The sequence below is a fragment of the Halichoerus grypus genome, chromosome 5 (assembly GCF_964656455.1).
Source record: "Halichoerus grypus chromosome 5, mHalGry1.hap1.1, whole genome shotgun sequence".
NCBI lineage: Eukaryota > Metazoa > Chordata > Mammalia > Carnivora > Phocidae > Halichoerus > Halichoerus grypus.
In genome coordinates this window covers 96,551,382-96,576,813 of record NC_135716.1, presented here as the reverse complement: position 1 = coordinate 96,576,813, position 25,432 = coordinate 96,551,382, and the positions used below count along the sequence as shown (strand labels likewise).

The 25,432-nt window shown below is 55.0% G+C and overlaps 1 protein-coding gene across 1 annotated transcript; it reads left to right on the top strand.

The window, feature by feature from the left end:
* The first annotated feature begins 954 nt into the window (after nt 1-954).
* LOC118525621 (chymosin-like) lies at nt 955-12,669 on the top strand. Its single transcript, XM_036076396.1, has 9 exons — nt 955-1,016; nt 3,460-3,610; nt 4,473-4,590; nt 5,922-6,040; nt 8,161-8,360; nt 9,849-9,962; nt 10,905-11,049; nt 11,572-11,670; nt 12,407-12,669. The coding sequence occupies exons 1-9, from the start codon at nt 955-957 to the stop codon at nt 12,542-12,544; spliced, it is 1,146 nt and encodes a 381-aa protein (XP_035932289.1). The 3' UTR covers nt 12,545-12,669.
* The last annotated feature ends 12,763 nt before the right edge of the window (nt 12,670-25,432 follow it).

Below are 25,432 nucleotides of genomic sequence, written 5' to 3'. Positions count from 1 at the left end.
TTTGATCCTGACTTTCCAGTTTATAGCCTCCCCTCACCCTGGGATGTGGTCTTCTCTACCTCTTCTGTGGCTGAGGCTTTGTTTCCCTTTCTGCCCTAATTCTCTCTCGGGGGGCCGTCTACTCATCACAAAGCCCTGCATGTATCCTTCTGAGAAGCTCGGCTTAGGCCTATGTGTGGGACTAGGGTGCCAGCTCTTGGCCTCACCTCTTGACAAAATCTGACCATGGCGCCATGTCCTCCTTCCTCTGTGTGTGTGATGCACATCTGCCTTCCCTGTTCACCCTCGACAGCCCCCCCAGGGGCTAATGGGTTCTGGCATCTACCCCCCATCTTCCCAACACCCTTCTAACATAGAACCAGGGGACACAGGCCAGACGGTGCAGGAGTCTTGGGCCTGCCGTCTCTCTTAGACTGGGGTGACAGATTGAAGGAGCACTCTCTGCCTCAGGAGTAGACGGAGTGTCCCCTGGAACGTGGGCCCGGGAGCACTGAGCTGGAGGTTCCTGGATAGGGCAGGCTGCGGGCTCCCTGTGAAGTCAGGCCCAGGGAGGAGAGGCAGCTAGGGCAGGAGAGGGGTCTGCCACTAAGAAACCTCTTTACAGACCACCAGGGGGAACATGAGAAGGGTTTCTGGCGGTGGCCCCATCTGTGTTAGCTCAAGAAGTCCCATCTGGAAGGGGAAATCAGTCGGGGAGGCCTCTGTGGTATTTCCAAGCCTAAAGATCAAGCACGTGTACCCTTTGGCTTTGAAGTCCCGCGGTGGTGGAGTCTGGGGCCCTTATCGCGGTGGGTGTTGGGTACTCGGGGTACTATCTTAATGTGTTTGTGGAGCAGCCCGAAGTCAGGGGGTCATCTCTGCAGCCCGGGCTTGCAGCCAGAGGGGACCCAGTACTCTCTATAAAGGCTGTGGGAAGGGGGACTGGCTCCAGCAGTGGCCAGCCCGCGGTCCAGGATGAGGTGTCTCGTGGTGCTACTTGCAGTCCTCGCCCTCTCCCAGGGCAGTGGGATCTCCAGGTGGGTGTCAGGCGCCCGGGGCTGGAGGGGGGAGGGCGTCACAGGCACCTGCTCTGGGTGGGTCTCTCCTGTGGTCTTCCACCCTGCCCCCAAGGAATCTTCAGAGGCCCTGCTGCGGGTTCCCAGGATAGTCTTGCCTTTGCATTTGGAACCTTTCCCTCAAGGTATGCCCCCACCACTGCAGGGGTGGTGAGCAGCAACACAGGGTCAGATGGGCAGCCTGGGAAACCAAGGGCATGGCTTCTGGGGTCAAACTGCCTGTGATTTGATCCCCAGCTCCATCACTAACCTGACTTCCTGTGCCCTATTTCCTCTTCTGTTGTAAAATCAGGATAACAGACAGCATCCATCTTGCAGGGTTGTTATGAGGAATATATGAGTTGGTATTTGTAAAATGCTTTGAATGGTGCCTGGCACATGATAAGAGCTATGTATGCATTTCTTAAACAAAATAAAGTTCCCTCTATGGGTGAGATTCCCAAGTTTTCCTCCAAAATTAATAACTGATATTTCTTTTTTTGATACTTTTGTTTGAAATGATTTTTTAAAAAAGTCATCTCTATACCCAACATGGGGCTCGAACTCATGACCCCAAGATCGAGTCACATGCTCTACCGACTGAGCCAGCCAGGTGCCTCATAACTGATATTTCTTGAGCTGCTTGCTGCTAGGTGCCACTAAACCTCCTGGATTAGGTAGGTATTATTATTTGCATTTTACAGATGAGGAAGCTGTTGCTCGGGGAGGGTCCCTGAGCTACCCAAGGCCACATGGTTCATAATGGAAGAGCTAGGACTTGGTCCCAAGTGGACTTAGCTCTTGCCACAACATCACACTATCTCCAGTTCCCAGGCTCGAGCCCCATCAAGCCATGAGCCTGGGGTAACCTGAATCCATCCCTGGGAAACTGGATCCCTGAAAAGGACCCAGGGTACCTTTGACCAGTCAGAGCTCCTTGTGTCTTGAAAGTGAAGTTCTTTCTAACCAGGCATTGGGTGATCTCAGTGCAGGGGGGCAGCCCTGGGGGGATGGAGGTTTCCACGTGGTTGGAGCCTCCTGGTTCTCGGCGTGGGGCAGTGGGCTGTCGGCGCCCCTCTGAGGGAGGCTCTCTGGGGCCTCATACTGGACACAGCAGCTCAGCGGAGAAGAAGCTGCTGCTATGGGGGTCACCAGGCATTCCACGAGTGGGTCCTGAGCTGAGTGGGAGCAGGAGGCCAGCAAGCAGAACGCTTTGGGGACCTGGAGATGAGGACACAGGAAAGGGCAGCTGAAGGATTGGGCCCCGGAGCCTCCTTCCTTTTCTATCATCCGAGACAAAGGCTGAGAAATGTCTCAAGGACCTTTTATTTCTGTTGGGTCCTGGCTGAAGCCACACTTGAGGGCTGGGGAAGGGAGGCACCAGAGGAGAGACCATAATTCACATACAGGGCTGTTCCATATGGGATCTGTTTGGCATGTGAACAACACGAGAAAACCCATTTTCTCTGAGGGTCTTAGAACTCCTGCCATTTTATTACTCTCAAAGGACTTTCATAGCTGTGGTCTCTGCTTGTCCTTAAATCAGCCCCGCAGAGGAGGACCACATGGCCCTTAGAACTGGAGGGACACCAGGATCATCAGCCTACATTCCTTCAACCTAGAGGAGGGGAAACTAGGAACCAGAGAGGTGAAGCTACTCTGTTGGTCAAAGGCAGGGCTGGAGAGAGGCTGGAAAGGAAGGAGGTCGCCCATTTTGCAGAGACAGAGCTGAAGCTCAGAGGGCCTTGGGGGGGGGGCGGGGGAGGCTACCCCAGGGGCCACAGCCTACAGAGCAGGGTCTAGAACCTTTCTGCTGTTCTCTCCCTCTCGATGCTCTTCTGTTGATTTGCTTCCATCATCCAACTCCTAAACTCTATCAGAAGCTCCCTGAGGACCACACTCTGTACTGAAACTCTGAAGAATTTCCACACACTTCAGGCTACCCAGAGAGCCAATCACAGGGGTCGCAAGGGAGGGAGCATTTTTACAGCATTTAGCAGAGTGTGGGGGACATCATTTCCTCTCCAGACAGCCTGCTCCCAGACAGCAGAGGCTGCAGTCCTGAGCCCAGTACAATGCCTGGCACATGGTAGGCAGGCAGCAAGAGTTTGGAGACTGAACGAATGATACTGTGTCTCTCAAACCTCGGAGTTGCGAAACTTATTAGCAGGCTATAAAATACATATATTGAGTCTCCACCAGCATTAAGAAAAGAGAAAGGAATAGGGAACATCAGAGCGCATCGTGTTTAGTAAGGGTAGGCACTGAATTGTGAACTGATGTAAAATCTAATTTTTCCTTTGAGTTATGTTTAAAAAAATGTGAGGGCAGAGCTTACAGAGCCCAGAGTCTGGGCAATTCTCTGAGGCGGGGCAGCCCTGAGGAGATGCCCACCGGCATCACGAATTGTTCCCTGTCTCCTCAGGGTCCCTCTGCACAAAGGCAAGTCGCTGAGAAAGGCCCTGAAGGAGCGTGGGCTCCTGGAGGACTTTCTGAAGACATACCCGTATTCCTTCAGCAAGAAGTACTCCAACTTGGAGAAGGTGGCCAGCGAGCCCTTGACCAACTACCTGGACGTAAGTGGCTCTGCCCCCCTTCCAATAATGCTTCTCACATAGAGTGTGATGGATGCTCCCTCCCGGCCCCTGCCTCTTTCCTCCCTTCTAGGAATCATGGAGCCCCACGGGCTGTGGAGGCTGTCCCCCCGCCCCTCAGTCAGCTCCGCACGGGGCCAGCAGACCCGGCAAAGGCGAGGCTCTGAAGGTCACGGCCAGGAGGGTCTGAGCTCAAGCCAGCAGACAACATCCCTCGGGGGCACGTAATTTGCTCCCAGGTGCACCCCCATGCCTGTCTCTCCCAGCCCAGAGGACCCATGTCTTAGTCTGGACTCAGCAGGGATGGGGCTCTGGTGCCCATCTATAGCCGCCCCTGGTGTCCTCTTCCTTCCTGGAGCCTGTCTCTCCCTCATCTGTCACTCTTGGCAATAAACAGCCTGCCTTGTCTTTCCTGTGTTCTCGTTGCCTTATCTAGGTCATGCTCACCCCTGCCCCGACCTAAGTTCTGACACATGGGGAGGCTGGCCAGGAGGGGTGGCAGGGACAGCTTGGGTCGGGATCTGGGGTCCGTACCTCGCTGGTGTCCTATCTCTATGTCCCTGGCCCTGGTAGGCAGGGCCCAGTCTTCCTACCGGGAAGGGCTGATGTTTTGATCTAATGTTTGCTTCTGGGTCTGATTCCAGCGGTGGTTGTAGGGCTTGTGGGAGGGGCAGGCCAGCACAGCTGGGTGGGCGGTGGGGGGGAGCCCAGTGTGGTCACTGGAGATGGAGAACCCTCCCCAGTGATCCTCATTTCCCCCTCTTCCCCTTTTCTCCATGCCAAGCATTGACCCTTATCCCTATGCTGTACTCCCCACCCCTGACCCCGTGCTATCTGTCCCCAGTGTCAGTACTTTGGGAAGATCTACATCGGGACCCCACCCCAGGAATTCACTGTGGTGTTTGACACCGGCTCCTCGGACCTCTGGGTGCCCTCTGTCTACTGCAAGAGTTATGCTTGCCGTGAGTGATCTCCCTTTCCGGCCTGCCCCTCCAGGCTTAGACCCCAGGGCCACTGTCAGCCCTGCGTAGTGAAAGGAGAAGGCTGGACTCCTTTGGAGCCTACTCTGCAAGTCTGTGAATCTCAGTGACATCAACAGATGATTATGGAGGCCTGGCCACTTTGGAAAAAAAGATGTTATATGCCGCTAGGCAGAGATGGGGTCAGGCTTCATGTTTTAAACGTCAGAAAGCAATGTCAGATGTTGGTCTCGTGGATTCGGGCTGCATCAGAAGCTACGCTGGAGGCTTTTGGACAAGAGGTTGGGTCAGCTTGGAAACAAGGAGAGGGTTTGCTTAGATTCTGGCCACCACTCTTGAGTTGCAGCGTGCTGGGGAGAACGTGGGTATAGGAGAGCTTGCTTCGACATTCCCAGCCTCCTGGTTGCGCCCCATCTCCTTGCTCAGCCCTTCCAACTGCTCACAGATTGAGAAGGTGTGCAAATCACGGGTCTGATGTATAAAGCACCAGTTGGAAATTAGGGAAGCTTAGGCTATTTATTTATTTTAAAAATATTTTATTTATTTATTTGAGAGAGAGCACAAGAGAGAACAGAGAGCACAAGCTGGGGGAGCGGCAGGCAGAGAGAGAAGCAGACTCCCCGCTGAGCAGGGAGCCCGATGCGGGACTCGATCCCAGGACTTGGGATCATGATCTAAGCCAAAGGCAGATGCTTAACCTACTGAGCCACCCAGGAGCCCTGATATTTACTTATTTAGTCTTTATCAAGAAGCAAGACAAGCTGCTGACCCTCCTGGGTCTTCAGTTCTCCTTTCTATAAAATGGGGCTATGATATGCCAGTGGGTGCTGGGAGAATAAAGTGACAGGGTCTATTGCTAGTGATGAGTAAACGTTTAATACATGTTAATAATTTAATTTAATACATGTTAATAATTTATTTCTCCAACAATCCTGGGAGATTGGTGCTCTTGTTATCCCTCTTTACCAGAGAGGGGAAGCAAAGTTCAGAGAAGAAAAGTCTTGCCTAGGGTTACAAAGCTGGTAAAAGTGACAAGTCTATGGAAACCACAAGGATGGCTTTTTTCTTTCTTATTTCGTTTGGAAGCCACACAGGTTACACTGGGGTTCCGAGAGGTGGGTGGAGCAGCAAAAGATAATTTTTCTTTACCAGACTATGGGGGATCAAGAGAGAGTGGGCTGCTTGTTTTCTGCAGTGAGAATGGTTAGTATGTAGACCACATTCTTACAAGACCCAGGGAGGGTCTCAGCCCTGGCTGGCGCTGTCAGCAGCGAGATTCTGCAGGCCTCACTAACCCTGGGTCTGTGTTTCAGAAAACCATCACCGCTTCAACCCGGCCAAGTCCTCCACCTTCCAGAACCTGAACCAGCCTCTGTCCATCCAGTACGGCACGGGCAGCATGCAGGGCTTCCTGGGCCTTGACACCGTCACGGTGAGTGGGGCTGGGGGCCAGTGGGGCTGCCACGCAGACACCCAGGCTCTGGTGGGCCGCACCTCCAGCCGGGGCAGAGAGACCCTCTGCGTCCTGCCCCTGGGGAGCCTGCTGGGTAGGGATTCTGGGAGGGATCTTAGGCAGTAGGGACCGTGGCTGGTCCTTCCCTCCTCTCCTTCCCATGCCAGCCCCCAGAGTCCCCCCTGAGAGGCTTCTCCGTGCCCAGTTTCCACCTTCCCCAACCTTTTTCATCTGTCCTGGCCATAGTTGGTTCCGAATCCCGAGCCCGTGCCAGCACCGAGCTCCCCAGTGTCACCTGTGGGATCTCACTGTAAACGGAGTTCTTAGGAAGGTACTTTACCCCATTGTGCAGACGAGGAAACTGAAGCGCCCAGGTGTTGGTCCCTTGCTGGAATCACACAGCTGGTGGCTGGGAGCTGAGTGTCAGACCCACGCCCCGACCCTCTGAGCAGTGCCCTTGGCTTGCGCTCACTCCTTCGCCTGGGAAGGCGAGTCCCCTGCCCAGGCGCCGTGGAGCAGCATCTCCTTTCAGTCAGGGAGCATCTGTGCCCTCTGGACAAGGGTTCCCCTGCCTTTGGCCGCTTTTTGGCTTCTAAAGTACTCAACACAGTGGTGGGCACATAAGAAGTGCTCAGTACACATTAGCCTCCTGCTTTCCTTCCTCACCCACTATCCAAGACTAAAAATCAAGCGGCATCCCCTGGGGCATCTTCCTGGAGTTCTTCCTGGGTCTGGCTGAAGGCTCGTTTGCTTTGAGCCCGAAGGGACACGGCTCCTCTCTGCTGACGGCCCTCTCCTCAGCCTCATCCACTGGCAGGGCAGGTGCCCACCCAGCTCAGGCCTCCCCAGGGGTCGGCGCCAGACAGCGGAGGCCCCAGGGCCACCGGCTGAGGTGGTCCCAGCAGACAGGGCCCGGGAAGGCGAATCCCCTGCCCGGGGGTCCTACTTCCTCTGAGGCCTGGAGTCATTTGCTTTCTTTTCTGCGGTTCTGAGTTCAGGGGGGAAACCCCACATCTTCATGAAGGAGTTGGTCTGAGCCTGCTGGCCTCAGCTGTGGTGTGCTGGGCGGCCTTCACCTGCCCACCTTGGGCAGAGGGTGGGAGAGAGAGCCACGGGGGTCAGGCCCTCCTCAGCACGGTCACATGCAAATGAGGACAAGTTGGGGCACTGGAGGAGGAGAAAGAAGATTGGCGTGGGGGAAGAAGTGTGGGTCAAGGGCTCAGAGGCAAGAGATGAGGTGTGAAAAACAGGGTCAGCACGTGAGGGGACTCTAGGACAAAGGGTTCCTCCTGAGTGCCATTGGGGGCCTCTGGAGGGTCGTTGCAAGGGGTGACATGACTGGACGTCCATTTTCAAAGATCACTTTGGCTGTATGTGTGGAGGATGGTTTGGCTATAAGGGGACAGAGTGGAAGCTGGAGGCCCCTGTGAGCTCAGAAAGGGCTGGTGGGCACAGCAGCCTTCCAGGAAGTGGGCAGATTAACAGGAGATTTGGAGGTAGCGCTTCCTTAGCATAGTGCCATTAATGTCCACGGGCCAAACATTTCCTAAGTGCTCCATACAGGTTCAGCATTCGTATTATATGGGCCTCAGCATTGCCTTGAGATGCAGGTGGTGGCTCAGAGAGGTGCTTGTTCAAGGTCACACCATCAGCACTCAACAGAGCAAGGACGCACAGCTAGGTCTATTAGATGCAAAGTGGGTGCATGTTCTTTCTGTCCGTTGTGCTGCCCCCAGCTGCTCCCTGGCAGATGCCCCAGGTGCAGCTAATGATAAGGCTGCAGGCTGGCAGGGGGCCTTGGAGCCTCCCTCACCCCACCCCCTTCTTTGGGCTCACCCCCCAACTTCTGCACCGTGAGCACTGCTGTCTGCACCCTTCACCGGGCCCTCGATTCCTCCATCCCTGACCTCTCCAGGATCATTCCCTCACAACACAGCGCAGAGCTGGGGAATGAGGGCTTTTCGTCTTAAGCTCACACAACTACCTTGCCTGGAGGAGGGAGGGTGGGGGGTGGCCTCCAAGGCTGATCCCGATACCGGCCTGCCCTGGGATCTTCTTGCCTCTGACCCCTGGTGGAGGACACTCGGCTTCTCTTGCAGGTCTCCGATATCGTGGACTCCCAGCAGACTGTGGGCCTGAGCACCCAGGAGCCTGGCGACGTCTTTACCTACTCTGAGTTCGATGGGATCCTGGGGCTGGCCTACCCCTCTCTGGCCTCCGAGTACTCAGTGCCAGTTTTTGACAACATCATGCAGAAGCACCTGGTGGCCCAAGACCTGTTCTCTGTGTATTTGTCCAGGTAGGAGCTGTCCCCAGCCAGAGCCAGACTTTCATGGCCTGGCAAGGTCTGTCGGCTGAGGAATGTCCACCCCTCTGGGAGCCTGCAACTCCAGGGTGGTGGTCAGAATCCAAGCAAACCCTCTCCTTGTTTCCAGGCTGACTTAACCACTTTTCCAAAAGCCCCTAGTGTAGCCTCTGCTGCAGCCCGAATCCACGGGACCAACATCTGACATTGCTTTCTGGCATTTAAAACATGAAGCCTGACCCCTCTCAGCCTAGGGGCATTTAACATCTTTTTTTCCAAAGTGGCCAGGCCTCCATAATCATCTGTTGATGTCACTGAGATTCACAGACTTTCCAGAGTAGGCTCCAAAGGAGTCCAGCCTTCTCCTGTCCCTACGCAGGAAACTGAGGCCTGGGAGGACAGTCACCCTGGGAACTGGTGGCTAAGTCACACGTGGAACCCAGGGCTCCTGACTCCCAGTCCAGTGCTCCCTCCTCTGTCCTCCTGCCCCCGTGCTGGTGCAGCTCAGCTGGACAGAAGGGCGGGTGGCAGGATGGGGAGAAGGGCACCACACTCAGGAGAAGGAAGGTGCTGGGCCACTGAGGTCAAGGGCACCCAGGCAAGGGGTACACTGGTGCGTTCATGCATTCATTCACTCCATCAATATTTATGGGCTGTTACTATGTGCAGGTGCTCTGCCAGAAGAAGGGGATACATCAGCAAAGAAGACAGAGTTAACTTTCTAGCAGGTGGAGCAGACAACACACAATCACACAATTACACTTACAGTTGTGAAAAGGGCACTCACTGCAGGCAGATCTGGGTGCAGGGAAACCTTAGCACTGAGGAAAGCCCAGTTGGATGGAGGTGCATGCGCAGGGTGGGCAGGGGAAGCTTCTCTGAGGCACGAGGGGGAGCTCTCCAGGTGAGACAGAGGACAGCATGCTTCAGGCAGTGGGGACAGCATGTGCTAGAGCCCGGGGGGTGAGACAGAGCTTGCTGCGGTCTAGGAACTAAAAACTGCAGAGTGGGAGCAGGTGACCCATGCTTCTTGGCCGCGAGGAAAGCCCCAGAAGGAACAGAGGGGTGGAGGGGGGCAGTTTTAATCCAAAGTCTGTGGGACCTGGTTGAAGACCTTCTCTCCTACTTGAAGCCAAAGGGCTGGGGACAGGGGGGTGGGCACAGGGCGACAGCTGTGGTTGGCCCCAGCCGAGCCTGGTGCTCATGTGAACTGTGTGATGGTTACTTCCTGCGTCCGCCCAGGCTGCAGGTTCTGCCTCAGCCTGGGGGCTGCAGAGCTCAGAGAGAGGACGCTGTTATCAGGGAAAAGCCCTGAAGAGCAGGGAGGCCGGGAGAGCTCACTTGAAGCCTGCGGGGTGGAGGTGGGGGTTGAGGGCAGGGAGGGTGGTGGGGCCCGGTCTCAATGGCATCTGCCCCCCTCCGTGTGGGGCTGCACCCAGCCAGGGTGTCCGAGTGCCACTACTCGCCTTTCCATGGTTTCAGGAATGGCCAGGGGAGCATGCTCACGCTGGGAGCCATTGACCCGTCCTACTACACAGGCTCCCTGCACTGGGTGCCCGTGACCGTGCAAGAATACTGGCAGTTCACCGTGGACAGGTGAGTGAGCGGCAGCCCTGGGCCCCAGCCACAGGCCCGCCTCCAGGTGTGGGGACGCCAGGGCCTGGGGATCAGCCCGCGAGGCTCCGAGAAGGGCCGCAACACAGGAGCTCCTAAGCCCATCACATCAGATTCTGAACTGGACCCTTGCAAGGCCAGTGAGCTTTGTCAGCAAGAATGCTGATGTTCCCCGCTACTTTATTAATAAGAGCCCTGCCCTTCCTGAGCCCTTACTACCTGCTAGGCATTGGGCTGAGGGATAACAGGACTGTCTCGTTCATTCCTCACTAAAACCCTAGGAGGTGGGTGCCACCCTAGTATCCTCATTTTATAATTTACTAACATCAAGTCTGAACCTCACGACCATCCCTGGAGGAAGTCAAGGAAGGGGTTGTTAAGGTACCCGTTTTGTGGATGAGAAGCCCGAGGTCAGGAAGGTTGGTAATTTGCACAAGGCTTGCAGCAAGTGACTGGCAGGGAGGAAGCCTGAAACCAGACCTTTAGGCAACTAGTGTGGTACTCATTCCATCCCTTAATCACATGACTCCGCTGGTTTTTTAAAAGAAGATTTATTTATTTATTTGAGGGTTGGGGAGAGGCAGAGAGTCTTTTTTTTTTTTTTTTAAGATTTTATTTATTTATTTGACAGAGAGAGACAAAGAGAGAGAAGGAACACAAGCAGGGGGAGTGGGAGAGGGAGAAGCAGGCCTCCCGCGGAGGAGGGAGCCCGATATGGGGCTCGATCCCAGGACCCTGGGATCATGACCTGAGCTGAAGGCAGACGCTTAATGACTGAGCCACCCCGGTGCCCCAAGAGGCAGAGAGTCTTAAGCTTGGGCTTCCTCCCTGCCTGAGGATCCTGGCAGGGGAGGATGGGAGGGGCCAAGGAGGGCGTGCCGGATGCTGGACGCACTGCGAGGCTGTCCTTTTTCCACTCTGCAGGGTTACTGTCAATGGCGTGGTGGTGGCCTGTGATGGTGGCTGTCAGGCCATCCTGGACACAGGCACCTCCATGCTGGTCGGGCCCAGCAGTGACATCCTCAACATCCAGACAGCCATTGGAGCCACAAAGGACCAATATGGCGAGGTGAGGCCAGGCCCATTTCCCTGGAGGGGCTGGGATGTCTCAGGAGGCCTCCGCCGTGGTCTTCCAGCTTGGCCCACCATGGCTGTGGGAGCTCTTCCATCTCATGCAGAGGCCGAGGTCTGGCTTCCTGTCCCCCAGGAGGATGGTGCATCCCTGACTCACTGAGCTCGGCTGTACCCCCTTGTTCCTCATCTACCCACGGGTCTCCTTGCTTCCTCCCTGACTCCTAAGGGTTCCCAGGGTCCTGGGGGAGCTCTGGCTGAGCCTGGAGGGGAAACATGGAGGCCAATCCCCCTTTGTCTCAAGCTGGGGTCTGTTCCTGTGTTGGCTGACAGCAGGTCCCACTCAATGTAACTCTTTTGAGGCCTCAGGGCCTCCCTAGAGTCCTCTGCGTGGGCAGACATCCGCCCCCCCTCCCCCGCACTTGACTCCAGTGCAGAGGAGGGGGTCCTGCCCTTCTCTGCCTCATGGAGCTCGATCAGATCCATTGCCCATCTAAGATGACTTTCTTCTGGTCTTTAGTTTAACATCAACTGCGGGAGCCTGAGCAGCATGCCTGAGGTGGTCTTTGAGATCCACGGCCAAAAGTACCCACTGCCCTCCTCCGCCTATACCAGCACGGTAGGAGTTCTCAGGAGAGGAAGCCTGGGTTCACCTAGGCCCCCTCCTCTCTCCTGGCAGGTCAGCCAGTTGTAAAGTGGGAGAATGCAGGAGGTGCATCTAGACAAACTGGCCTTTCTGAGTGGGGCCCTGCTGTCCTCGGGCCTCGTCTGTGGCCAATACAGCCTCATCCTGGGAGAAATGGGTCAAACAGAAAGTACAGAGCCTGGCAACCTGAGGGAGGGTGGGGTAGGCAGGACCGCAGCCTCTGTGGGAACCTCCATCTACTGCTCTAGCTTCTAAGCCCAGGAGCCTGGAGCGTTGTCTAGGACTTTCGTAGGTAGCCTGGGCTTTGTGGGGACCCACCTGACCCACTGGCCTCAGCTTTGACCTAGCCCTGAATTCACACAACTGGTAAGGCCTCGGGCCTCCAGGCCTGGTGTGGCTGGTCAGCAGGGCAGTAGGTGATGAAGAGGATGGAGGGTGCTGGAGAGGACAAGTAAGGGGGAATGGGGTGAGGGGACCCCACCGAGTTCTCCTGCATTAAGTCACTTGATTTTCTGAATATCAATTTCTTCATCTGTTGAGTGGGATGAATCTGATACTTGTCTGCTTCCCTCGGAAGGTGATTTCAAGGATATGAAAAGAAATGCTAGCTGGGAGAGGGACTGTGGGGTTTGGTGGGGGGAGGGGGGGCCACCTACAGACACGGTGACCGGGCTTGGGCCCAGCTTCATCTCAGCCTTGCCTTTCCCAGGATATGGGCTTCTGCACCAGTGGCTTCCAGGGTGAAGGGGATTCCCAGCTGTGGATCCTGGGGGATGTCTTCATCCGCGAGTATTACAGCGTCTTTGACAGGGTCAACAACCGCTTGGGGCTGGCCAAGGCCATCTGATGGCACTGCAGAGCACGGACCACGCACGCATGCCCCAAACACGTGTGCGTGCACACACACGCACATGTACACATACAGATCAGGTTTTCAGGCGCATGGTTCAATAAATACCATACCTCTGCAAAGTGTGGCTTCTGTGCGGCCGGAGCCCTGCGCCGTTATGGGGGTGGGGCCGTGGCATCATGTGGTGTCCGGCGGCATTGGGGCTACATGGGTGGGGGAGGGTTGGGGACACTGTTGGTGGGTGGAAACTTTCACAAGAGATTTGGCCACTTCAAGCTTAGGTCAGGTAAAATCAAGACCTGTCTTGCCTTTGTGTTCTCCCACTCGGTCTTTCTGGGGAAAGGGTACAATAGGAGAGACCTTTGCAGGGTGACGCTTCTACCTGGGGATCAAGGGCTTGGGTGTGGGGCTGCGTAGAGAACACTGGCCCAGGGAGAGGCAAGCTCTAGGTCTGTTAAGAAAAGGGCTTCAGGGCATTTTAGAGAACACAGTGGAATAGGCAGAAGGCACCTAGGAAGGTCTGAGGGTCCTGAGGTTGCCATTAATGAGGAAGAACCACAGCTGAAAGTCCCATCCTCAGTCTTGGACTCTGACCCTGACTCACCAGCACATGGAGAGTGGCTCCGCAGCTGGGGCAGACCCACCTGCAAGGGCTCTGGGAGGCTGTGAATCAAAATAAACACCAGTGCTCAGTGAGGACCCTAGTAGTCAAGGGAGACCCTCTAGTGCTCAGTGAAGACCCTCTAGTACTCAGCAAGGACCCCTAGCTCTCAGAGGGGACCCTAGTGCTCAGTGAAGACTCCCTAGTGCTCAGGGGGGACCCCTAGCTCTCAGAGAGGACCCCTAGTGCTCAGTAAGGACGCCTAGCTCTCAAAGAGGACCCTAGCGCTCAGTAAGGACCCCTAGCTCTCAAAGAGGACCCTAGTGCTCAGTCCAGACCCCCCTAGTGCTCAGGAGGGACCCCTAGCTCTCAGAGAGGACCCCTAGTGCTCAGTAAGGACCCCTAGCTCTCAAAGAGGACCCTAGCGCTCAGTAAGGACCCCTAGCTCTCAAAGAGGACCCTAGTGCTCAGTGAAGACTCCCTAGTGCTCTGGGGGGACCCCTGGCTCTCAGAGAGGACCCCTAGTGCTCAGTAAGGACCCCTAGTACTTAGTGAGCACCTTTAGTTCTCAGCAAGGACCCCCTAGTCCACAGCTGTCAGTGGACGGATCACTCCTGCTCTGAGGTTCCTGCAACTCCTTTCAGGAGGGGAGAGGCCACATGGGAAATGCAGACCAGAGGGTTAGAACAGAGGGATCCAGGTGGGTTTAAGGGGTTTTCCCAGTTACGTTACCCTGAGGCCCCATGGGGGTCAGGCAGACAAGCTTCCTGGGGGGGATTTCAGTGCTCAGAGCCCCCTTGGTGGGCTCCCTGGACAGTTCTCGGCTGAGCTGCACACATTTGCTCCCTTGACCCTCCTTCCTTTTTCTTTGTGCCCCTTCTCTTGGCAGTCTCCCGACAGGCTTCTGTTTTCTAAACCACAGCCAGTCGGGCCCCCAATTTTGTGATTGGGCTTCAAGTCACACCTTTATAGTGGCTGGACTCTCAGACGGCTTGGAAAGGGGGCTGGGGCCAGGTTCATATCTAGTCTCCGCCCCATCTTATCCTGACCACACTTGCCCTGCAAACAGCTGGGGAGCAGGGGAGTCATGCATGCAGCAGTCTCAGAGAACCAGATGGAAGCTACAGATCTGGCCATGACACTTGACAAAGGAGACTGTTCTTTAGGAAGAGGAGTGGGGGGCGGGGGGCTTCCAGCGGGAGCTGCTGATGGGGTCCTGTTAAGAGGCTCCCCTGGGGGCATCTCTTGGGGTCTTTCTCAGCTGTATGCAAAGACAGACAAGATGAGGGATGCAGGGCAGTGCCTACCTGGGTCTGTGGCTGAGCACCCAGGGGCCTCTAGCTGGGAAGGAGCAGGGTTGGGCTGTGGGGGGTGGGAGTACATAGAGGAGGAAGAGCTCAGGTGAACTGAGGAGCCTGGGGTGGGTTGGGGCAGAGACTACAGGAGAAGGTTCCAGGACTTTAAGGATAGAGGGTAGGCCTTGGTGCTTGAGTCTTACACGGTCAGGGAGGACAGCATGGTGCCAAGGAGTAAGTTCTGGCTTTGAGAGACTTCTCTAAGCCTCACTTTTCTTATCCAAGACCAATACTGCCTGTTTGCCAAGAATGAGACAGAACTGGGCCACTCTCATTATTTTTAGGCTTCTTGTAGATTAAAAAAAATGCCGAACAAGCTCACAAAAAAAATTGTGTCATATTTCAATGGTTTACACTTAGCAAATTGCATTTTAAACATCCAAACTTCCAGAAGGTCTGTACATGATGACTTTCATAAACGGGAAGCTGGGACCGAATGGCCCTCCACTGCAGCCCCCGGCCCACCTGACCCCAGTGGCAGTCCCTGTCCTGAGCAGGTAGTGACCAGACAGTGGAAGCAGGCCCTCCCGGGATGTCTCCTGGCTGCAGAGGATGCCCTGCCTGCAATGTTCTCCACACCCCCCCACCCCTTTGACCAGCTTTTGCTTGTCCTTTGAACCTCAGCTGGGCGCAAATCTCTCCAGGATGCTCCCGATCAGGCTGGGTTTGGGGCCCTCCCCCAGGCCCCCTCTGCCCAGTGCTCTCCTTAGCATAGTGCTCAGCGTTCTAACATTTGTTTCCTGTCTGTGTCCCTCACTGACTGTGGGCTCCCTGAGGACACACACTGCACCTCTCATTTTGATATCTTGGGTCCCTAATTCACGGAATGCCCTCATTGAGGATTACTGAATGAACGAGGGAATGAACCAATGATTCAATCAGTGAGGTCCTCAAGAGTGGCGCTGCGTGCTGCTGGTCTCCCCCTTGGATCCTTCCAGCCATGCACCACGCCCCACATTTAGGCCTGCTCTGCATCCTCCCCCTGGTGCAAAGCCTAGAACACTCCCCATTCTTTGCTGTTCCTGGGGAACGGCTCAGCCAGTGTGGGAGGATAATGAGGGGGAGAGAAGGCAGCCCAGCAGGCTCCAGGGTTTTAAGGTTCTGGGGGAGCACACTGGGCTCTGCACCAGGCCCGGCTCTCTGGGGGGTCTGCCAAGTGAGGAAGGGGCCTTGGAAGGGCTGTCAGCACATCCGCTATTTGCTTGTGAAGAGGGGCAACCCCGAGGCCAGTGGGGAGCTGTGATGCTGGGCGCGGGTTCCTGCAGGACCGGGCTGATCCTTCCCACTCTCCCACCTGCACTGTCTACCTGTGAGAGCCGGGGTAGGGACGCCACGGCTGAGAAAGCCTCAGTCGCTGCTCCTGTCCCTGCAGGACCCTGACCGGCTGTCCGCTGCCTCTGCAGCCACACCTAACCCCCTGCAGCGCCGGCCTCCGGGCCTTTGTGCCTGCCGCTCCCTTGTCCCGTTATTCTCTCCATTCTCCCTGACCTGTGAATTGCTCCTCATCCTTCAAGATCAGCTTATGCGTCCCCTGAGGTGACAGCCCTCTCGGCCAGACTTCTCTCCCGGCTTCCTAATTGCTTCGCAGGGATCTTTACAACCGACTCCTCCTGTTGTCACTATTCACTTACACACGGGTCTCTGCCCGGGTCCCTGATGGGCCGCACAGGCGTCTCACCTCTCTGGATCCTCAGCACCCCGGCGGGGGTGGGCAGTCCTGGCACGCCCTGGAGGCTGAGCAGGCGCCCAAGGGTGGCTTGTGCTTTGTGACGTGAGCAGGTGAATCTATGACCGGGTAGTGTGCACCGTGAGTGCTGAGAAACACAAGTTCACAAAGCCATGAGCGTGCACATGTGCGTGCACACACACGCGCATGCACCCCCTCAGGTGCGCGTGCCAGCCCAGCGCCCCTCCTTGCCACCCCCCCCCACACACACGCAGGCAGAGAGAGGCCTCAGCCCCAGACGGGTTTCCTGTCCCTCTCTCCCCCGCCTCCCCCTTGTCACTCAACTGCCTGCCGGTTCCTCTCATGCTAATGAGAGGAAGCTTTGGCCAGAGAGAAGCTTGGAAAGGAAGTCTTTGAAATGGAAATGTTATGACAAAATGATGGATTGTTTTCTGAGCTGTGCAGTTGGTTTCTTGCTGGCGGCAGCAGAAGGGAGGATATAACTGAACCGAGAGTGGTAGAGGTTGCCCCTTGTCAGGAAGCCCGAGGCAGCAAGACAGGCAAGCAAGACCCACTCCCAGAGCTGGAGGTGGGCCATGGGGATGTGGGCTGAGGGACAGCGGCCCGGGGCACGCAGAAGGGCATGGCTGAGGCTGCTCCCCCTGTCCTCTGTCTCCCCCCCCCCCCCAGGGCATGCTGCAGCTTCCAGCTGAGAACAGCAGGGTCTGACCTTCTGCCCGGCCCTACCTAGCACCCTGCAGGCCTGGCCTCTGGGCCTTTGCATAGGTCATTCCCTTTGCTAGAAGCCCTATCCACTGTCTCCAACCTGGGAACTGCACCTTCTCCTTCAAGACCGGCTTAAACGTCACCACCTCTGAGAAGACCTCTACTGCATGTGATGCCCACCTCACCCAGACCCTCCAAATCTCGGCAAGACCTGCTGACTGACCCCTGGCTGCTCGGTTTACTGGGGGCTACTTAGAATTGTCACCTGTCTTATTTATTAAAAAATAGTTTTTGAATATGTACCGTGTATGAAATATTGTCCTCTGCACCGTGTCCCTCAATAAACACGACAGATAGAAGCCTCCACTCTCACGGAGCTCTGCGGGGACACGGACGATGGAGATAGTACATGTGTTCACTGTGTAGGGTGTGGGATGGTTTTGGCTACCATGGGAGAAAGTAGAGAGGGTTCATGAATGCTTGAGAACAGCATAGGCTTTAAAATGAGGTGGGCAAGACAGGCTTCACGAGAAGGTGACATTTGAGCAAAGACATGCAAGAGGGGGTAAGGCATGCCGGTATGAAAGAGGGATAAGCATTATAGATAGAAGGAACAGCGTGTGAAGACTGATCAACACTTAACAAACAGAAGTTACCAGTAGATAAATACGGATACATTATTATTTGCTTACACCTCTTACCTTTCTGAGATAACCCTTTGAGGGCAGGGGTCACATCTCGATCCTTCTGAATCCTTCATAGCACTTAGTGTTTGACACAGCGTAATTGTTCAGTGGATATGTGTTGAATGAATAAACAAACTCCAAATTGTCCTTTCTAAACTACACAGGGTGAGGGCTGCCCAGACTCAGCTCTTGTCCTGGAGCGCCCTCTAGTGAGCTAATTTCAAATGCCAGCTTTGTACCTCTTCATAGTTTTGCAACATTCTTTCCATCCTAGGCCACTTTGCAGGAGGTCGGGGTGAGGGTGGGGCCCCGCAATGCCCAACAAAATCACAGAATTTACTACTAAGTCCAGGGCACAATGTCAGCTTCTGCAGGAGGCACAGACACAGGGGGCATGGTCCCTGCCCTCAAACCCCTCGCTGGCTAGCCTTCCCCTTCTCTGTTTTCGGGTATCCTCCCGCTCCGATCTTTCTGGATCATCTGTAATCCCAGGATTACATTTTGAGCTAGAGCTGGCCAGGCGAGGATGTGGCTGCTGTGTGTGCAGAGGGGCTTGGGGACGGCATTGGCCCTTCCCGGGGGTTAGGACTGGCCTTCACCCAGAGGAGTTAGAGCTCCGGGGAGCCTGGGCAGCAGGCAGGGTCCGCTGAGCTAGACACTCCCTTGATCCTCAGGGCTGGGGCTAGGGCTAGATGAGATGCAGCCCAAAGTTGTCTCCCCGCTCTGGCTGGTCCTTTTGGAGGACTGCTCATGGCCCTGGCCACCTCCTCTGGGCTGGTGGCCTTGGTCTCCTCTGCACGACTCTGAAGTTCCATCTATAGGTGTTGAGCTCCCCACACCTTTTGTTCTTGCCCTGTCCTCTGGCCCCAGCCATGAAACCTGAGAGCCCCTTTCTTTCCCAAGGCTCTGTTTAGCATTGAGACCAGAATAACTGTGTCCTTAGAACTTTATTTTTAGGACGTCTGAGAGGGAACAAGGAGCCTCCAGAGAGGCTGCTCCTGTGTTGGGGAGGGTCCTGGGCAGGGACCAGCCATATCTTCCATACTTTCTGCAGCTTTGAACTGTTGCCTGGGAATTTCTATAAGCCTGGCCCTCCCGGGGGAGTGCCAAATCTCAGCCACAGTTCCCGCATCAGCTCCCCGGGGGGGCATTTCTCATCCAAGAGCATCATTCATTAACAATGAAGTGCCCCTGGGACTCCCTGAGTCGCCTTGGGGGCCAGTCTCTCGGCCTCAGCTCCTGAGACAGTGAGGCAGGCGGCCCCACACTGAAGCGATGTGGGGGCCAGAGCTCTGGTACCTGGGCTATGGCCCTGCTGGGTTTGGATCATGTGCAAAGAGTGGAGAATCCCCAGGCACTTTTCTGAGTCTGCACATGCCCAGGGCGTGGCCACAGGCCACTCCGGGAGACATAAGCCAGTTGGAACCCGAGAAACCATTGCCTTTGGCCTGAGAGTCAGTCAGATGGACCGATGAGCAGGCTGGGGCAGGCGCCCTGTAGATGTTCTACTCACTTGGTGGCAGTTGGACTAGAGGTTTGGACTGGATCCCAGGGACTGATGTAAGCCCATGCTGCCCATGGGGGGCTCCCTGGCAAAGGTCACCAGGCACTTGAGCCTGTGTCTCCCCGACCCCTTGTGCTCTCTGACCACCTTGTGACCTGGTGTGGTGTCCTACAACAGATCACCACCAACTGGGCAGCTTAAACAATAGACATTTGTTTCTCAGGTTCTGGAGGCTGGAAGTCCTGAGATCAAGGTGCTGGTGGGGTTGGTTTCTCCTGAGGCCTCGATCCGTGGCTTCAGAGGGCTGCCTTCTGTACACACACCCCCCTCACGGCTCTTCCTCTTCTCATAAGGACACCAGTCGTCTTGGATCAGGGCCCCACCCTTATGACCTCACTTAACCTTAGCTATCTCTTTAAAGGCGCATCTCCAAATGTAGTCCCACTGGGGACTGGGCTTCAGCATATCGAGTTTGGAGGGACAGTTCCATCTATTACAAGTGGCATCCTGGAAGGGTGTCCTCCCCTCCCCCACTGTGCCTGTCACCTCCACGCTGCCCTGCTGCTCATCAGTCCTGCTCCATTCGGCCCCCAAAGCAGCCCCTCCCCCAGGGCTGCAGCTGCCCTGACTTTTCTGAACCCCCCAGCTCGTTCTGAGGGGTACGGGTTCCAGGTGGGGTTCAGCATGAATCCCCAAGCTAGGGCAGAGGAACACTGGAGAGTCACTTGTCCCATCGGAAGAACCTGAGCAGAGTGATGCAAGAGGGTGACATGGAGGACTCTGTTCTTTCCCACACAGCTGGGGGGCCAGGACTGAGGTCTGGGACTGATCCCCTGGACGTGGGCCTGGGCCTTGTCAAAGTGCCTTCTCCCTTTCTCTCCCATTGGAGATTTACAAAATGTCTAACACTAAGATCTTTGCGTCCCACTGGTGAGTGAAACATGACCTTTGTCCTCAGAGGGTTTTGCAGGGGTGAGAGCTATTGGGAGCTTCATCGTGGTGAGATTCATGGAGAGGGACCATATTATACATTTTAAATATTTTGTCCTATTGTTCTCTCCATTGATTGCAGTGTCCTAAAAAAGGCTGGTAATTCTGAAATCAGACTCCATCTGCCAGATTGTTTCTTACGCCAATGAGTGTCCCAGTTTCTAGTCTAGAAGGTATGGCCCCCGTTCAGTCTGTGCTTCTGAGCCCCTGATGTGGGGCAGGGATCTGAGTGGAGGAAAGGGGGGCAGGCCTGGCACCTGGAAACTGTCCCCAGTCGGGGGGGCCCCCAGGCGTGTGCTATGTTGGCTCATGGAAGCCTGTCCCTTTCTCAGGCAGCCCTCGGACCCGCGTCCCCTGCTCTGCGGCTCCAGACCAGCCACCTGGACTTCGACATCTTTTGGACAACCTCCAGAGGGCCCCCAGATGCGATGTGACCTTTATAATCGCGACAGGGTCTGTTGGAGGGTCTGAGAGCTGAAGCCAGAGGGCGGCCGAGAGCTGTGACCTACGGGGAGAGGGGAGAGCGAGGAAGGGGAGTTGCTGCGGGCTGCAGGGTGGGCGACTGGGGCTCACCAGGCACTCGAGTCTGTGCCCAAAGCTGGGCCCGGCAGAGCGGAGAGGGGCAGCCTCCCCACGACTTTCCCTTGAGGATTTGGCACCTTTGGCTATCTCCTTAGGTCTGTTGGTGGGCAGCCCCCTGTGTGCAGGGTCCTGGAGCTGAGGACTCTTGCAGCAGGCTTCACTATAGGGGATGTCGGGGAGGGGGGACCCCAAAAGCTTTCCTTGATGAAATAAGACCTGATTCTCCAGGGTGGGCATTTCCAGAGGCTCTCTCACTGGACAGCAGAGGCTGGACCTCCCAGGTGAGTCACCTCTTCTTCGGGAGGTTGGGGGGGTGTCTCTGGTAATCACCGATGCCATCGCCACCTGACCCCCCGAAGGGGCTGCTCCCTTGAACTCTCTGGCCCCAGTGTGGGTGCACGACTGTAGCCCACGGGCTCTGGGTGACTCAGAGGGGAGTAAACCAGAGCAACACGTCCCTAGACGGCTGGGGTTCAGAGCTGTGCTGTGAACCCACTCTGTCTCCTGACTGATTTCTTTTTAACGGATATGATTGCCGTGGCATTGAATTAGCACAAACTTAGTGGCTTGAAACAGCGCAAATGTACAATCTCATAGTTCTGGAGGTTGGAAGTCAGTGAGCTAAAATTGAGGTGTCAGTAGGACTGCCTTCTTTTGGGGAATTCTAGGGGGCAATGTTGTTGCCTCTTCCAGTGTCCATGGGCTGCCAGCATTCCTTGGCTGGCGGCCTCATCACTCTGACCTCTGCTTCCATTGGCACATCTCCTGACCCTCCGGAACCCCACATCTTCTGCCTCCCTCTTGTAAGGGCCCTTGTGATTACATTGGGCCCATCCACATAATCCAGGATAATCTCACCACCTTGAGATCCTTAGTCACATCTGCAAAGCCCTTTTTGCCATGTTAAGGTAACATATTCAAAGGTTTCAGGGATTAGGATGTGGACATCTTTGGGGGGCCATTATTCTGCCTCCCACGTCATCCTATTGCCCTCACTCTGAAGTGCATATCGAGTTCCCCTCGGTGAGGTCCAGATTCAAGAGAGGGAGGTTCTAGTAGATGTGGGGGCTCCCCCTCTACCTGCCCAAGACCGTCCTCCTTGGATAACTGATCAAGAGTCCACTTCCTTCAGAGCACATCTTGCCCTTATTCTCTGGGGGTGACTTTTCTCTATGGTTTTTGTAGGACAAGCTCATTGGAAGACCATCTAGTACCCCTGACATTGGCACCCCAAACCACAGGAGAATGATCTCCTTATGAAAACTCAGAGAGCCGAGGGCTAAGATGTCATAGTCAGATACTTGTCCGCCCAAATCCCAAATCCCACCCAGTCTATCAAGCCTCGCTGTCTTCTTTACTGAGAATTGTTTCTATGAAGGGAGGGAGAATATTTTGGGGAAAGGGCACCAGTGTGGAGGAAGGGAAGGAAGGAGCCATCTCCAAAACTTGGAATCGCTGAGATCCAGAGGTCCCTTTGAGGTCCCAGGGTTGATGCTTGGGCCCCTTTGGGGGCTGGACTTGATTTCAAGTGGCCAGGGAGCATGTGGTCACTGAAGTCAAGAGTCTAGGGAAGATGGCACTGCCTTGACACTAAGTTTTGGGGAAATAAATAGAAGGGCCTTGTACTCACGGTAGGCTAAAATTGTATAGAACTTCTTTCATTTAGAGGTGGGACTGTCTTGATATAGAAGCAAGTTTTTAAAAGTTGAAATAAATTGGAGGCTGTCAGACAGGGTTCAGTTCCGACCCTGCCATTCATTAGGCTCTGTGATCTTGACTTTTGCGGGCCTCAGTTTCTTCAGCTGTAAAATGGGAATATAAGAACTTATCTGCTGAGGACAGAAATAAGGAAAGTGAGGGAATGAATGTGAGAGTGTTCTGTACAAAGGGGTATGCTATGCGGGGATGTTACTGCTATTAAGGGAATGTGAGCAGGCTAGGGAGCATTCAACAGCAGGAGTCCAGGGACCAGGAACACAGTTGCACCTTGAGACAGCCGTACCTGTGGCAGAAAACCCGGTGGTCACACTGGTCCAGGAATTGAACCATTGTGGGAGACCTTATATTTTCATGTGGTGAAAAGACTCACAGCCCTCCCCGCCCCCCCCCCCCCATGCGCTCTTCTCATTCTGACCGTCCCCTCCTCTGGACCAGCTCCACTTTGGCAAATACTGTCTTATGAAATGCTTTTCCCTGTGTGGTTGACGGCCTCCCAAAATGGCTCCCAGTAACCCCTGCCTCATTGGATTCAATCGCTTGTGTAAGCCCTCCCCTGGAGTGTGGGCTGGAGTTCGTGTTGCAAATAGAAAACCCAAAGCGATGGACTATCCCTTCCAAGATTGTTTTGCAAAGACAAGCAACACTCGCACTTGCTCACTCGGAGGAAGCAAGCTGCCCTGTCGTAACCTGCCTATGAAGAGATTCAGATGGTAAGGAACTGACGGTGGCTTCCAGCCAACAGCCAGAGGGGAACTGCCCCCCTCAGTCCAATGGCTCCTGCTGATGGTCACTTGAGGGAGCTGAGAGCGGACCCACCGCCTTTTGAGCCTTAAGGTCATTGCAGCCCCAGCTGACACCTTGTTCAGCTGCATGACAAACTGGGAGTCAGTGGACCCGACCAAGCTGAGCCTGGACTCCTGACCCACAGAAACCCTGAGACAATAAATGCGTGTTTTGAATTGCTAAATGGGGGGGCAATTTGTTACACAGCCATAGATAGCTAATGCACACTATAAAGTGGTATTCAACACTAAGGACTTGCAGTATCATTACACTTTTTTTTTTTAAAGATTTTATTTATTTATTTGACAGAGAGAGACAGAGAGAGAGGGAACACAAGCAGGGGGAGTGGGAGAGGGAGAAGCAGGCTTCCCGCTGAGCAGGGAGCCCAATGTGGGGCTCGATCCCAGGACACTGGGATCATGACCTGAGCCAAAGGCAGACGCTTAACCAACTGAGCCATCCAGGCACCCCTATCATTACACTTTTAATTTAGTGAATACACCTGAACACTTACTCCATGCCAGGCACATGGTATCAGGGTTCTGAGACTCTGGAGATGAGCCAGAAAAGACCCCGCCCTCCAGGGACTCCCAGTGGAAGGGGACAGGTACACATGGGATAGGCAAGGTGAGATCAGAGCAAGCTTCATGGAGGAATGAGCGTTTGGAATGTCTTGAGGGATGGGTAGGATTTCAAAAGGCAGAAATAAGGTGCCTGGGTGGCTCAGTCGATTGAACGTCTGACTCTTGGTTTTTGCTCAGGTCATGATCCTAGGGTCATGAGATGGAGCCCCACATCGAGCCCCGCACTCAGCATGGAATCTGTTTGGGATTCTCCCTCCCCTGCTCCCTCTGCCCCTCCCCCTGCTCTCTCTCTCTGTCTCTAAAATAAATGACCAAAATCTAAAATACAAGAAATAAGGTAAAGAGTATCTCTCACGGGGGAAGGGACAGAGGTGGTTCAAAGTGTTTTCAAGCATGTGACACTGAGCTGACCACAGAGGAGAAAAAACTGGGCAGATTTAGCTCCTCTTTTTCGGATGGGGTTAGCACTAGGCAAAGTTGGAGGGAGGATGCCTCTTCCCACAGCTTTCTAGCAATGACAACAGCACAAAATGGTCAGGCTAGCAGGGGAGTTGTCCTGTAGGGGGGAGGTGTGGAGGAGGAAGGAGGGGACCCGATGGCTCTGGCTGCCTCCTGGGCTCAGTCATCCTGGCTCTCCTGAGACAGCCCTGTGTGAGGAGAGGTGGTTTGGGGGCACAGGAGAAGCATTGATACCTACCGCTGAGCCCCTGGCTTCCAGTCCTGCCTGGCCACTTGCTAGCTGGAGCATCTCGGACAAGTGATGACAGCACCGCCTCATATATAACGTGCGCTCATGACACGTCCTACCTCATAGGGGGTCATGAGCCTAAGCTGACTCATTTACACCAAGCATCTTGGAATAGGGCATGGCATGCACTGAATGTAATTTACACTGTTATTTTTCAAGGGACATGATCTGCTCTTTGCAACATCCCTCTTTCTTTCTCTTACTCTTTTCCTTCTTTCATCTGTGGAGCATCTGCTGTGCACCAGACGCCGTGTGGGGACGGTAACGTTAAAAGGGCACAGCCGTGGCTCTGGAAGGGTTTGCAACTCACTGGTGAGTTTTCATTCTAGATCTTACCCACCTTTCACATGTCCGTTGAGCATGAACCTGTCACCATCCACCTGCACCCTACTTTGCACAGGACCTTTTACTGTTTGCTAAGCAATATCCTGTATTATCTATTGAATTCTTCCAATCCCTTGGCTGATGGATGACTGCCCCACTGGGCCTTGCAGCCAGCGCAGGGCGTGGGTCTCCCCACTCTCCAGGGCAAACAGAACACAACCCAGACAAAGGAATCCAGTGATGCCTAAACGGGAAGCATCTGCTCTTGCAGAGTGTGCTTGCAGAGTTTTGTTTCCTGGGTGAGTGGGGCAGACATGGAGGGGGTGGTCGGCAAGCTTGGGGTCCCTGTGCTCCCAGCAGAGGGAGGGCAGCAGGTGGGTGTCATCTTGCTGGAAACTGCCTTTGGTGCTGGGCTGCCTGTTCTGCCTCCCTGCTCTGTCCCACGGCCCTTCTTGCACCCCCCACAGGCCCAAATGCTTCTCCGTGTCCCTGGGAAAGGACTTCAGGGACGGTGTGTGTGAGCAAGGCCAGTGGTGTATAGTGTGCGGAGTTAATTCTTGACTTCAGGGATCCTTTACTGGGACTGCAAGGCAGGAACCAGTCCGTTAAGAAACTCC

Excerpts from the sequence above, each read along its gene's own strand:
- LOC118525621 (XM_036076396.1), top strand. The coding sequence starts at position 955 with ATGAGGTGTCTCGTGGTGCTACTTGCAGTCCTCGCCCTCTCCCAGGGC. Across the intron at positions 4,591-5,921 it reads CTGCAAGAGTTATGCTTGCC|AAAACCATCACCGCTTCAAC; the intron begins GTGAGTGATCTC and ends TCTGTGTTTCAG. Across the intron at positions 9,963-10,904 it reads TGGCAGTTCACCGTGGACAG|GGTTACTGTCAATGGCGTGG; the intron begins GTGAGTGAGCGG and ends TCCACTCTGCAG.